The sequence below is a fragment of the Scardinius erythrophthalmus genome (genome assembly GCF_964197995.2).
Source record: "Scardinius erythrophthalmus genome assembly, chromosome: 7".
In the NCBI taxonomy this organism is placed as follows: Eukaryota; Metazoa; Chordata; class Actinopteri; order Cypriniformes; family Leuciscidae; genus Scardinius; species Scardinius erythrophthalmus.
In genome coordinates this window covers 11,975,810-11,991,427 of record NC_138227.1, presented here as the reverse complement: position 1 = coordinate 11,991,427, position 15,618 = coordinate 11,975,810, and the positions used below count along the sequence as shown (strand labels likewise).

At 41.6% G+C, this 15,618-nt stretch overlaps 1 protein-coding gene across 4 annotated transcripts in view; it reads left to right on the top strand.

Moving 5' to 3' along the window:
* Positions 1–15,618, top strand: part of dscaml1 (Down syndrome cell adhesion molecule like 1) — a gene marked incomplete at its 3' end in the record, with an annotated part of 104,388 nt that overhangs the window by 51,471 nt on the left and 37,299 nt on the right. For all 4 annotated transcript variants that reach the window (XM_081369795.1, XM_081369794.1, XM_081369793.1 and 1 more), the window contains exons 2-5: positions 9,431–9,577; positions 10,697–10,975; positions 12,609–12,884; positions 13,507–13,803. In XM_081369795.1, the coding sequence (XP_081225921.1) occupies positions 9,431–9,577; positions 10,697–10,975; positions 12,609–12,884; positions 13,507–13,803 (999 nt within the window). The remainder of the gene's footprint in view (positions 1–9,430; positions 9,578–10,696; positions 10,976–12,608; positions 12,885–13,506; positions 13,804–15,618) is intronic.

Genomic DNA, 15,618 nt, shown 5'->3' with positions numbered 1-15,618 from the left:
TTGAAGACATGACAGCATGGAAGAAGAATAACACAAGATCTCTTTAATATCTTTATGATTCAATATCTCCAAGACAACAATGACATTAAATGGAGAGAAAAAGGAGAAGTCTCTGTAGGGGGGGGGGGGGGGGGGGGTACTCTATTGGCATTGATGGTTCCATAAAGAACATTTAACATCCATGGAAACTTTCCACTGTACAAAAGGTTGTTTATAGAGGAAACGTTTCTTTAGATTTTCAAAATGTTCTTCAGAATAAGATAAAATGCTAAAAGGTTCTTTGGAGTACCCAAAAATGATTTTTCTATGGCATCGCTGTCACCCTTTCAGAAAAGATCTCAAGCTGTGCTCAAAATATTAGGAGACCTCTAACTGAGACCTGTATAAAAGAGCAACCTACAGGGGTGGATAATACAATTTAGCACATTAAAAAAAAAAATCCCACTTCCTTCTCTCAGTTTCATTCTCTCCGTCTTTTTTTCCTAGTCTTTTGGCATCTACTTCCTCCAGTGGTGGTGTTCCTGTTAAGGCCTCTCTTGTTGTCCTTCCCCTTCCTTTTTTGCTCCTTTCTTTCACATTGTGCCCCTTGAATATTTATTCTAACTAGGCTGCTGAATATGGGAGAGGCTTTAACCAGCACCAGCAGAGAGAGAGAATGAATATATATATATACATTTTGTGTGTGTGTGTGTGTGTGTGTGTGTGTGTGTGTGTGTGTGTGTGTGTGTGTGTGTGTGTGTGTGTGTGTGTGTGTGTGTGTGTGTGTGTGTGTGTGTGTGTGTGTGTGTGTGTGTGTGTGTGTGTGTGTGTGTGTGTGTGTGTGTGTGTGTTGACTTATTATTTTCAGACATAAGCGGTGGTTGAGGTTGAACATGGGTTTCACAATTTCCCACTGTATGAAACTAAGAGAGAGAGGGATAGAAGGAGGAGGGAAAAGAGCGGCAGCTGGCATTTGACGGTGAAGCATGCCTTTTTAATGAGCATATTAGTCCTCCACAAACCCACTCTCCTCCAACCATTGCACAGAGAAAGAGAGAGAGAGATAGAGGGGAGGGAATGTAAGAAGGGTGTGGTGGAAAATAATATAGTGAAGTGAAGGGTCAAGAGGTGGAAGACTGTTGGAAATGAGGAGGGTTTGGAAAAAGGAGAAAATAAGAGAAGACCCAAAATTTACCTGTAGAACGAAGAATCACTAGAATCAAAATTTACCTGTAGAACGAAGAATCACTAGGTAAATGGAAACTTTTGCTTCAGTTGAAACTTAAATGGAAAGTTCATCCCAAAATTAAAATGTTGTCTTTCCTAATATGTTTAAAAACTTTAATGTTCCACAGAAAGAAAGAAATGGTAAGTTAGGTAAGTAAATGATAGGATTTAAATTTTGGGGTGAAATTGTCCTTTAAGAAGCTGAAATCTCTCATACGGGTGCGTTTCTTGAACAGTAAGATGTTCTTCTTGGAACCTTACACAGTTGCGACCTCCAACCTCATAGAGAGGTGGAGACAAGTAATTCTGTAGCTTCATGAGCTGGCCTTTAGATATGACAAACATCCTCACAACCTTACATCAAGCATCCCAGACACAACTTTTGCATTGTCATTGAGAGCCAGCAAGGTGTCAGGCGTCTTTTATCAAACTATGCTTCTATTATTACAAGACACTTCAGGCTGCTTGTTCTCTCTGCTTTGAATGTGAATAGAGCTGAAATGAAGGAGAGATATCATTCATAAGTGTAGATAGTGAAAGGGGGGCCACTGAAGGAATGAGTGGCTATTGTCGGAGGGTGTAGATGTCCTATTGTCAGGCGCTGAGTAATTCTTTTGCGGCCAAGAGAAAGCAGAAGAAAAGAAATGATGGTGGCGGTGAGAGGTGGAGCAGAAGAAAGTGAGAGAGAGGGGGGTATTGATTCTGCCGGAGCTCTGTTCATTCCCATTCATGCCCCAGTCAGATACTTCAGTTAATACAGGCCTTAAGATTTATCAGGATGGGTGTTTTATTGCAGTTCAATCTTAATTACTTCCTCAACAACACACACACACACACACACACACCACACTCTGGGCAAATGTTCATTAATGTGCATAGCTACACTGCAGTGCGTGGTAATTTTGTATGTTTGCAGATGTGAAGAGAACAGATAGATAGATAGATAGATAGATAGATAGATAGATAGATAGATAGATAGATAGATAGATAGATAGATAGATAGATAGATAGATAGATAGATAGATAGATAGATAGATAGATAGATAGATAGATAGATAGATAGATAGATAGATAGATAGATAGATAGATTGATTGATCCTCCATTTCTCTCTTTCCTCTTGCTTTATGATTTAGCAGGTAGCTGTTTTTGTCCTCTGCAGTTAGTAAATGTTTGTGTCACTGTTGCTGGGTTGGGTTTTGCGGCCATGTACCATATGTCACATTACTATTTAATTTGTTCTGTGCGTATCCACAGCGACCCTTTGGGCATCTCCATGGCCTGGTGTAACATGATGTGGCATTGTGAGGTTGGGATTTGTGCGGTGTTGTATTTTGTTGGCGTATACCTCTGTTCTGTTGTTTCTATGTAAAAGGGATTGTGTTGTGGACAGCCGCACTTTCGGAAACTGTCCAAGGTGCTGAACTGGAGCAGCTGTGTTAGATACACTACTAGCAGTTCTGAAGCTGTGAGTGTGTGTTGGTGCTGTCCTTGGTGCTGAAATTATTTGACACTATATAAATACTCTCTCCTCACATGGCTCATCTTTGTGAAGTTTGTGACCATCTCCTGTTTCCACTAATTCAAGCCTTTATTCTTCATGAATCAAGCTGAAGACAGATTTGAAGGTTACATCGCAGTTTGTAAGTCACCATAATGCAATTAGATAGTGTAACCCCACACCTAGCCAGTCATACACGATTATTTACACTCCTTTTGTGGCGGTGTATGTGCGTATGCATGTGTAATTATGTATGTGTGAACAGCATTGATATCAAAAGCAAATTAGGTTTATCGGGGTGACTCCGCTCTGACCTTGGCGATGCAATGATGGCGGAATCGTACACACACACACACACACACACACACACACACACACACACACACACACACACACACACACACACACACACACACACATGTTGTGGCCAGAAGAACACATGCTTATAGTTGAACTCTCCACACTCAGCAATGTTTTATGCCTGCCCCCCGTGTCCTGTCATTAGGACGAACCAGGACGGAGTAGGCACTCGGATGAATACTAACATGCATGCATGGATTACATGGGGGACATCTGGCTCTTTATTTGACATTTTGACCTTTCTGATTCTCAGAAAGTGAATTCAAAAGTCTGTCTTAGTATTTTATGTAATCTAGTAAGGCTTAGTTGTGTTTCACGTTAAAACAGTTGGGTCTTTTGTTGTTTAATGTTATCAGTGCAGTAAAATAGAAGGATTTTATAGGTGACTTCTCAGAGATGTACATATTCCACTATAGATCATAGAGGTCTTCAAGTCACAATCCAGATCAGCAGCCCTAAAACTGCTACAAACACATTTAATACCCTTGAGAAACATTTTGTTTATGTCTGTTTTCAAAGAATGCATTTTGAGTTGCACGCAGACTTGCATGAACACATACTGTCAGGACAGAGAATGTGGGACAACTTATATCAGATAGCTAAAGTGTTAGATTGAGGGGAATAGTTTTTAAAAGAGAGGCTGCATTCAATCTGTCAGTGTCTGGGATTGACAACTGCATTTACATACAGACGTGAGTCACAAAATATCCTGTTAACACAAAAGCTCACAATATGTCTCAAACACTATATAATTGGAAGTCAAGTGTTCTATTTGTGGCGACGTCCATAAAATGGCAAAGTCTTAAAACAGATGACATGACAAGAGTCCAATCAAATCTTAATTAACCAACTGGAGGGAGGGTCAGATCTCAAAACTGATGCGAGTAGCTCTCGTGGAAGACAGTGACTGGATATAAAACCTTTAAATGACATACACCTTGTATATATGTCTCTATAAGTCTGTATGATATAAGAATGTTGCTTAGTCTGTTTCCGTCCACACAATAGGGGTCCCCCGAAAAGTGTGAGTTTGGTTATAGAATGCTGATATCACTCAACCGTAAATACCTGAACTGTGTGTGAACACAAAAGGATTTAGATACAGGACTGCTAATCGTATTCGGCTGCTGTGTGAACATGGCCATAGAGATCACCCACACAGATGTAATTGAGGTTCTCAAGAAGAGTGAGCCGGAACGTTGGAGTATGGAGACGAGGAGAACAGCGGGAGCCAGTGCAACTACAGAACTCAAGCTGAAGTTGGACAAGAGTGGGTGGGAAGAAAAGAGTGACAGCAGGGAAGTGGAAGAAGTAGGTGAAGGAAAAGGCACAATAAATGTGTGGTGCATTAGTTGAAGAAATCTGCTTCCTTATCTAAATGTAACTGCAAGTTCTTTGAGCACACTATATGTGAATAAAGTCAGAGCTATAGGGCTTTAGGCATGACATGCAGTGAAGCATCGGTCATGACTATATTCATAATGTAGTACACCTGTAGTGCCTTACTGCATTGCTAAAATGATCCCCTCACTACATAAATAAAATAAGGGCACATCTGAGAAATCTTTAAGTGCTGCCCTTCCACTAGAAGATATACAGTATGTAAACTAAAATTAATAGTTTGCCTCTAACTCTGTGTCTAAACCAGGCGCAACAGCTCGAGGCTGTCTACACTCAAAAGTTCCAAATCCATTGGTTCTGTTGTCAGAAGTAGCGCAAAAGCTCGGAGTATGTCAGAAATATGGTGAAGACATGGTGTAAGGGTGCTGTTAAGCAGGTGTTTCACATTAACGATGTTTGACCAATCAACATCCATGTTCAGAACTGTCCATTGTATTATAACTGAGCTTGACACTTGACATTACATATATCCAGCATAAGGGTCCATCAGGTGTATAAAGGGTGCTTTGTTGTAAGACAAGGGCAGGCGAGCAGGAACTGGAGTCATCTTTGGGAACACCATATTGTGTCAAGGAAGATTTGGTTGAGGCTTTCTTACAAAATCAGCAGTGCAGTGCGTTTTTGAGCGTGACTGTTTCTGTGGAAGAAAAAAGAGTGGACAGCAGAATTTTTTTCGCTTCATCTTTCCTTCTCCGTCCCATCACCAACTGTCTTCCTTCACTTGGTGACATTGTTTTTAATCTTTGATTCCCTCTAGATCTCTCAGCTCTCTTGATTTTTGTCAGCTCTCCTTCGTTAACCATATTCTGCATCGAAATGACGTTGAGTCCCGCCCGCGGCCAATCAGAGCCCTGGCTGGCCTGTCTCTCCGTGCGCCAGGCTCTCCGTGCGTGCCCTGGAAGCCCGTTTGTGGCTTAACGAACAAACGAATGTTAGCATCCCCACCGTTTACTCCCCTCCTCGCCAGCCTTCCCATCATCCCTCCCTCCTTCTCTCGCTATGTTTTTGCACATGCCACCGCAGCGCCCCCTAACCCACGTCACGTGAGCGCAGGGGCCCTAGCAACAGTGAGAGAGAGAGAGAGAGAGAGAGAGAGAGAGAGGGAAAAGTGGAGCGAGAGAGGGAAAGAGGGAGGGGGAAGAGACGCAGAGCATTAATAAGTAATGGGCCGAACAGTTTGAAACCCGGTCCTCGTTAGCATTGCAGCGGCGCCATCATTTGCATGGGAGCTCCTAGAGCAAATTCAACAACAGCCCACACCCCTCTTTTTTTCTCTCTCCCTCCATCTTCATGTGTCTATCGTTCTGTCATCATGCATTCTCCTTCTGTCGCTCTCTCTCGATCTCTTTTTATTTGTGATATTTTGGTATTTCTTTCCTCTCATCTCGTGCGCGTCTTCTTCCTCTTTTCCCTTCTGTTGTCGTTCTGTCGTTCTCCGCCTCTAGCTCAGAGTACCCTGGCATTCGTGCATTGCAATTTTATTTTTTGTTGTTGTTCTATTTTCCACACTATTGTGTATTTCACATTACTATTCATATCCTCTCATACTCTGTTTCTTTTTACCTTGAAAAGGATGGCAGGAAAATGGCGGCTTTACTTCCGGTAGGGTTTTATTTTTAGACCGGATCTTTCTCAGCTGCACTGTGCTGAGAGAGCGAGAGAGTTTTCCTGCCCTCCTGACATCCCGTAACAAAAAATACACATTCTCCAACATGTATACAAACCTCTTTTCTCTTTATGTGTGTGTGCGTGTGATTCTCTGGCCTTTGGGAGTCTGTGTAGAGTGAGATGTAACTGGAAGGTTGCCATGCTCCACACATAAATCCAATTCCACAATTTTTTTTCTTCTTTCGGTCTGACATGATGCCCCAGGCTGCCCACGCTACACACTCCAGCACTACCACAGAACCGTGTATGTGTGTGGTACACTCAAGCCCTTGTTTTAGACAGACCTTACATGCCCCCCCCCCCCCCTCTAATCCTTCATGCACACACATACATACACACACACCTCAAGGCGAAGGAAGACTAGACAAGAATTGATCCGCACTCCCAAACAGAACTGATCGCAAGGAGACGTGGGACTAATATGTGCATAACTCTGTCTGTCTCTCTTTTAATCCATCAATCTCCATTTTTTATTCTGTACACCCAACGGGTCACTTCTTGTGTGAAGACAAATGTCTTATGTAAAGTCACACACACACACGCACGACATACACACAGGTTTTCTTTAAAGTATAAATCAATACTCAAATAAAGGAATCCACTTCTTTTAAGTAGCAGATGTGAAACTGTGGTGCTCATATGGGAAATGTGGGTTTGAATATGGCGTGCAACATTTCCAAAAAATAAGATATGGAGAAAAAGAGATGAAAATAAGTGGAAGAAAATAAAAATGGAGGGAGTATGGAGTGATTTTACCATCACATCATTTAAAACCTTGATGACACCTAACCTAAATTGAAGGTGATGTTTTCTGAATATATTTGTTGTACGTTGATCTGAAATCTCAAATTTTGAGACCTCAAGGTGGCAATTTCGTACAATACGATACAATAATAATAATAAAAAAACAAAAAAACATGAAGTTTCACCCCTAAACCTAACCCTCAGTAGGACAGATCGTACAAAAAGAGATTGTGTGAATTCATATGAATTTGCTACCGTTTGCCTAAATGTACAATAGTTATGATAGTTGCCATGAAACAGTGTTGACTGATCAGTGTTGAAAACATTTGTTTCTTTATTTTCTTTTCTCTCTTTTTTTGTATAGAAAAGAGCAGTTTGTATAGAATAGAACAGTGTGAACTTCACTCAAAATATCTCCTTTTGTGTTCTTCAGAAGAAACCGGTTTGGACAACATAAGTAAATGATGACAGAATTGACATTTTTGGGTGAAATAACTGTTTAATATTTCACTTAATTGTGCAAATTATACAGCTAAGGGGTAAAAAAATGAAGGCAGAGTGAAAAAGAAAAATTGAGAGAAAGAGAGACCTTGTATCCCTGGTTGCTGATATTTAATTTACCAGTCTTCACAATGAGAAAGATCCAAGTGACTGCGATTAAACCAAAATTACTCACTGACTACCTCTCTTTCTCTCGCTCTTTCTCCTTCCCTGGTCTCTCGCTCTGGGTGAAATGTTGTGACAGCGTTGCGCTGATGTTGTAGGGGGTTAAAGTCACCAAGTGCATATTATCCTGTAAGGCTTAATATGCAGGTTGGAGCGCGAGGGCCGACTCTTAAATTACAGTTTGCTGGGCCTAGCACTCAGCGTGACAACAATACCTACACAGACACTGTGTTACGTCTATGCACACGTATGCCTGTGCTTAGCTGTCATACAAATATTCATTCAGCAATACATTTTTGTGACGCAAATAATCACACATCCATACACACACACAATTTTGTGCACACATACTTCATTTTATTGCCTTATCACATGGCCATGACATTCACACAGACACACGCTGAATTTATCTTTGTTTCCAGCCATTGTCTTTGTTTGTCTCTAGCTACTATCTGCATGTCTGTGTGTGTGGTGTGTGTGTGTGTGTGGTGAGCTGCTTGTTATAGTGATGGAGTGTGTGTGTGGGCTGCCGAGTCAAGCCTGTCCTCTCCGCTTTCATAAATCTGCGTTGGATGAAGCTCTCGAGCCATAAAACGCATCGATCGCCATCCTTCACACACACACATGCTCTTCCCACTGGGTAATCCTGCTTTCTGTAGGAACGTTGTGTCTTGTTGAGTGAGTTTTGAATGCACAAGTTTGTCCTAATATAAATGGATAAACAAGATAGTCAACTAATGATACCTCAGCCAGCATAAATATACAGTCTAAACACATCTTCATGTTTTTAATGAGTCACAGTGTGGATATGACTCCAGATGTTGACCTACAGCTGAAGGTGTGGTCTTAAAGTGTGCTTATATATGTGTTTGTGTCAGACTTGTGTTTTGTGAGTTTTACATTTCCAGTTCAGTTAGTTTTGTCATAACGGAGCGGTTGGCCTAATCCACATGCCTTGCCTGCCTGGAGAAAGTAGGACACACACAGGGACTGACTGACTGTTCTCACACACTGACATACTTTACTGTTGTTATTGTGACCAGTGATGTGCAGTTTAGCAGAACACAGACAAACTCATTTTTTTTTTTTTTTTTTTTTTACTCTACGCACTCACATTTTATTGCTCGTAGGTTGCTCTTTCATAGCTCAGGGGACTTCTCAGTTATGTTTCAATTAGGTGTTTAGATGTTTCTGAGGATGTTGCCCTCTTTGAGAAACAATATAGATACAGATCTCTATATAGTGTCCATAAAAATTCTGCCTAACTATGAAATCACACACAATGACCACAAACAACACATATCATCAAACATCTTATTTGTAAACTTTCAAAGTCTTTTTGTGTCAGAAATATTCACAGCTAAAATGTACTGATTTGAATAAGAAGGACTGAAAAGGAAGGAGAAACATTTATCAACCACTTCTGGCTTCTGGGTGAGTGCTGCAATGTAAAATATGGCCTTCATGGATGTATAGATAAATCAGAGTGGAGTCAGGCCTCACTGATGTGAAATGAACGTGACAGTAATATACTGTTACAATAACATACACATCAAATATTTGAATCTTAGTCTGTAATGAATGAGTTGTTGTATCCTTCAGAAATTCTTTCTTGTATGCTCGTTGGGTTTTGTATGTGATAACTGGAGACATATTTCTGGACGACAGTTTTCTTACCAATTATAACGTTGGGATTTTTGTAAAAGTCTAAAGATGGCTATTCTATCTGTGACTGACTGAATTCAATTCCTGTGGTTGAAGATTTGCACATAAAGTTGGTACTGAGGGGACTTTTTGAGAATCATGTGGCTTCAGTGTTTTCTATTAATTTGTGGGTCAGTGAAATTCATGTGCACACATTTAAATCACCTCTTCTCTGTCTTCAGGTAACAGGTTTTTCCTGACATCATATGGGGCCCTCTACATATCTGACGTTCAGAAAGAGGACGCCCTCTCTACATACCGCTGCATCACCAAGCACAAATACAGCGGAGAAACCAGGCAGAGCAATGGGGCTCGTCTCTCTGTGCTGGGTGAGTATGAGCGTTTGTGTTGGTGTGTTGGGCAATCGACATCTTTGTCATTTTTGTCAATCATTGTCTACGAACCATATTTTCGTAAATGGTTTTGTTACTGCCTTAAATGTGATTCTTTGAGAAGTAACATTAAGATTCTAATTTATGTAATTGGTATTTAAAGGGATTATATTGTACATTTTTAATTGTATATTTTTTCCATCAAGGCCGCTTATGATTTAAGTTTTTTGATTTAAGGATTTTGCAGAAAAAAATAGCTGTAATTTGTTTAAACATGAGCATTTTCTACCTTTACCTTTACCAGTTTTGCTACTGTACCCTTAAAGGGATAGTTCACTTTGAAATAAAATTTTGGTGTGTTTTAGCTTACCTCAAGGGCATCCAAGATGTAGGTGTCTTTTTTTCCGCAGTAGTTTCAATTTTGATATTTTTAGGCCAAACCGTTCTTGTCTGTCAGTCATATAATGCAGGTATATGGTCACCACCTCAAAGAGCATGCACAGAGTCCAAATTAAAACAATTCCCCATCGTCCAAATTAAACAATTCCCCATCATAAGTACACATTGATGGCCTTAGACAGGAAACGAGCGGTTTGTGTGAGAAAACGAACAGTATTTATATCGTTGTTATCTCTTAACAACTACGATTTCATTGAAATGAACTGCAGTAGCCAAGGCGACGTCTAGTGTATATATCTATACCCGCCCGCGCCCTCAGATCACTTGGACGCGGCTGTGTTCAAGAGGTAACAACGATATAAATACTGTTCGTTTTCTCACACAAACCGCTCGTTTCGTGTCTTAGGCCATCAATGTGTACTTACGATGGAGAATTGTTTAATTTGGACGACGGGGAATTGTTTTAATTTGGACTCTGTGCATGCTCTTTGAGACAATAACCATATACCTGCATTATATGACTGACAGACAAGAACGGTTTGGCCTAAAAATATCAAAATTGAAACTACTGCGGAAAAAAAGACACCTACATCTTGGATGCCCTTGAGGTAAGCTAAAACATACCAAAATTTTATTTCAAAGTGAACTATCCCTTTAAGATGTATGTATGTAAATTGTTGTTGTAATTAGATATTATTGCTTTCTCTCTTTCTTTAGACCCCACTGAATCCCCGCCTTCTGTGATGGACAGTTTCCAGTCAGGAGAGGTACAAGTGGGGCGCAGCATAGAGTTGCCATGCATCGCCTCCGGGTACCCCAACCCTACCATCCGCTGGCTGAAGGATGGGAGGCCGCTTCCTGCTGACTCCCGCTGGACGCGGCGACTGACCGGCCTCACAATCAGCGATCTCCGCCTGGAAGACTCCGGAAACTACATCTGTGAAGTCACCAACAGCTTCGGCTCCAAAGAGGTCACAGGACACCTTAACGTCATCGGTAAGGAAATAAAATAGGAATAAAGGGAAAGAGGGGAGTGACAAAAAGGACTAGTGGTAGGGCAGGAGTAGATTACATATAACATCACCATTATACTTTTGATGAGGGAAAAAATGCAAGCTTTTAAAAAAAAAACAAGCTACCTTCACCCTTTAATTTTTAGATATGTTCTTGGATCAGCATCCTGGGGTTAGGGATTATTTTTGTTCAACGAGAATGTTCTTTCAACATGTATACTTTGCAAAATCTTATCATCCTTTTCACTGGTTTCATCAAAAAGGACATGTTGCTGAATCAACTTGTTGGTCATTGAACAACATTCCTATCAAACAGTCATAATTATGCATATGGATAGAGCTGTGGTTAGGCTTAGAAATGTTGTAAACTGTAAACTGTAAATGTTGTTCAAAAACTAACAGAAGATACAGGAACGTGCAACTTCAAAGCAATAGCCCACCTACTCTATTCCCCAAAGCAGAAACCAAAACCCTGTAGCAGGTGTCCTCATCCTTGGTTCTGGAGATCAACCTTCCTACAGAAAGATTAGTTCTGACATTGCTTTCAATTAACCTACCTGTGATTTTCAACTGAATCCAAAGAACTTGATTTGCTGGCTTAGGTGTGTTGGAGTTGGAACTCCAGGAACAGGGATGAGGACTCTTGCCCCAGAGTTTTGGCTGCCCTATTGAAGTACTCACCATTTGAAGTAGAAGGGTTAACCCAATCATGAAAAAAACAGGGCCAGTGGATCTGGGTCACCAGTTGGGTGTCAGTTTATGGAGTGATTTATTCGTCCATCTTTAACAAAGTCCTGGAATATCCAAAACCTTTCATACAAAGGAGAGGGTCCAGGTCAAGTAGGTTCAACACCATGCCATCGAACCAATCTAATGCCCCTTATCTCCTGTGCAACTGTGTTATAGGGAGAAAGAGATATCGAACGGATTACACCAGAGAATAAGCAAGAAGCACATTTGTGTTTAAGTGATTTTGGCACACTGATAGGCCTCTGCCACCTTCTCTGTGACTTTCAGAGAAAGCAATATATGAGAGGACAGGAAGACTGTTGTGGCCTCTCCAGTCTGACCCCTGTTTTACCAGAAATGGGTGTATGTGCAGACATGGGGAGGGATCTTAGACCAGTGGGATGGTATTAGCTGGAGTCTTAATGTGAAAGGAAGAGGGGAATAAAAGAATGGGAGGTGGGGTGGACATTTGGACTTTTAGCCAGTGGGCACATCACACCAGTGTGCTCACACAGATTCTGACAGGACAGGAGGAGCGGAGGGCACACACAAATACATACATACACACACACACACACACACACACACACACACACACCATCATGCACAAAGGCCTCCAGCACATAACACCAGCTGCCTTATTGCTCACTGACATTTTCTCTCGCTCTCTCCATCTATCTATCTATCTATCTATCTATCTATCTATCTATCTATCTATCTATCTATCTATCTATCTATCTATCTATCTATCTATCTATCTATCTATCTATCTATCTATCTGTCTGTCACAAAAACATAGGACTGATAAGGCACAACATAATTTAAACTTTTACTCTAAAAGAATACCCTCAGACTCAAAAAACCTTTCTTTCTCTCTTTCTCCACAGAGCCTCTGAGAGTCACTTTATCCCCCAAGAACCTGAAAACAGGCATTAGCAGCACAGTGATTCTTTCATGTGCTGTTCAGGGCTCGCCCCACTTTACCGTCTCCTGGTTCCGCAACACAGAACCCATCGTGCCCGACCAGCACTTCTCCATCCAGGGTGCCCACAACGAGACACTCTTCATCACGGCAGCCCAGAAAAGACACTCAGGGGCATATCAGTGCTTTGCCACTCGCAAGGGTCAGACTGCACAGGACTTCTCCATCATACTGCTTGAGGGTGAGTGGATAATGGGACGGCGCTAAAGGTTGTGATTCGGATTCTAACTCTGCAGTGGTTAAATACATTTTTTTGCATCAAAGTTCCAAAATTAGATTACTATTATTTTTAAGCAAGTTACACTATGTCCTACACAGGCATGACACGACAAGTTTCCAGTAACAGGTTCTTTTGCTGTTCATAATGAAAATGAAATATTGCACAACGCAAATGCATAACAGTCTATCAGAATATATTTGGTTTTTAATTTACAGAAACAGAAAGAAACCAAGCATCTGGAAAAAAAAGAGCAGATCCCTAGTGATCTGTAAAAATCTGGATCAAGAAAACATGCATTTTACGGTTTTACAATTTAAATTTATTGAATGCATTTAAATTTGGTTCAGACAAAATATTCAAAAATTCAGTTTAAAATGATTTGAACAAATTGACTTGCTTTTTTCAGTGTCATATATCTGGTTAGGACACAGTTTCATGGTGCAATACAACATTAGTGACATAACATTTACCGTTTTTGAATCACTCTTGAAAAATGTTTCTGTTCGTATGAAATTTTTCAGCAGTGTGCTTTTCAAAGATTATGAAGTCTTCTATCTGTATTTCTCTCTCTTTTTCCTGTCAGACGGCACCCCACGGATCGTCTCGTCTTTCAGTGAGCGCGTGGTAGCCCCTGGCGAGCCCTTCTCTCTCATGTGTGCAGCCAAAGGCGCCCCTCCCCCCACCATCACCTGGACGCTGGACGACGAGCCGGTAGCGCGGGACTCGGCGCACCGGGCCAGCCAGTACACGCTCTCCGACGGCTCCACTGTCTCGCACGTGAATGTCACCAACCCCCAGATCCGCGATGGGGGCGTGTACCGCTGCGCCGCACGCAACTCGGCCGGTAGCGCCGAGTACCAAGCGCGCATAAACGTAAGAGGTGCCTGTCTACTTTTCAATCTCAGACGTTTAGGGTTATAACCCGCCACCTCCCCGACCCCTGACCCCTGAACTCCTTCACCTCATCTCAAGTCCAGATGTCATCGCTTCTGATCAACTCAAATGTCACTGTGTGTGTGTGTGGGGGGGGGGGGGTTGGGGTATGTGTGTGGGTGGAGCGTCTTATGTTGTTTGTTCATCGCAGCACTGTCACCTGTGCATTTTCTCATCTTGAACAGCATTCTTTCTACTGTCAGATCATTTGTTTGTGTTCTCTGTATCTTTCCACTTCTCCTGTTCGTCTCTCCATCTGCTGAGTCTTTGTTCCTCTCTTTCACACATACACGGTGTCTCTGTCTCAATGTCGCCGGCTGGCTGGCACACGTGTGGTGTCCTGGCTGTTCTGGGACAGAGTGGAGAGCTGGCAACAGGGAGATGCCATCACGCCAAAGAGAAAAGAGACACGTCAGCTATGAAACCAGACTGAGAGGAGAAAAGATGAGTAGAAATGGTGGAGAAGCGAGGGAAAATACTTTGATTAGAAAAGATAAGAGACGACAAAAGTGGAGAAATGAAGAGGCAAAAACTTAAAGAAGAAATGAAGAGGATAGAATCTCAGAGGATAGGAGAGAAGTGGAGCAAAGACAAGATGAGAGGAGAGAAACAACTCAGAGAAGGGGAGGGAAAGGAGAAAAATTACAGGGTATTAGAGGAGCAGAGCAGAGACCAGATGAGAGAGCAGTGGAGAAGGAGAGAAGTGTAGAGGCGAGCGGAGAAGTGGAGATAAAATAAGATTAGTGGACAATTTTTTAGATTATATCATAATAAAAGACTAGTGTGGAAAAAAATGTAAGTAGGAATGGAAAACAGAAGTAGTGACAGATCTTTTTTTCGTATTATGACGTAATGGGATTTCAGAGGACCATAGTCAGGGTAACGCCATAACGCCTTCATTTTTGACAGATATCAAACAAGGCTGTGAGGGATAGAATATAGTGCGTTCAATGGATTGTGCTGTTGCTTAACAATAACGTGATTGATCAGCTGAAGAAACGTCTTTCCAAACAAAAAATGTTTTTGTAGATTTGGAAGAGAGAAATAACAGGCCTCAGCTCTGAATATCTTTTTAAAGATCTGATGCCACTTACCTGACAATTCCAGTAATTATTTCATCCTCAGCTGTGCTTGTTTTGTCAACCCAATACCTTGTAAACAAAGACTTTGTGTCCAGGCAGACAAATAAAACCCAGTGCGCCAATCAGATTAGGTTTGCCAGATCGAGACAGTTTTGTGCATAATATGCATCAGACGGTTGGTGAACTGTCTGTGGGCGGTCGGTGGGCGTGCCGTCTGAGTGAGATTGAGTCGGGTTGACAGGCCTGTTGAATTCACCCTCTCTTCCTCTCTCTATCTCTCTGAAATGTTCAGTTATGACATATCTGTCTGCTTTAAGGAGACATGCCAGAACAATCATTGCAGTGAGAATGAGACCCCGTGCCAGGAAGCCACAGTTAGTGCACACACACTCTGAATGATCCCAATGCTCATGGACACACTCATATAGTCTTAAAACACCACCGCCTGACTAATACACTCTGACCGCAGTGCGCTCATGAAAACTGACAGCATTGACTTTACCACATACTCTTATCCATCTCACGCACACACATTTATTTTTGAGATGATAGTTTCGCAACACAATATTTAACAAACACAGACACCCGTGAGCAATAAGGCCCATTCTTCCTGCGAACGTTACAATAGAGTTGCTCAGTTACTGTCTGGATCCTTATCTAAGTTCATACATTCATATATT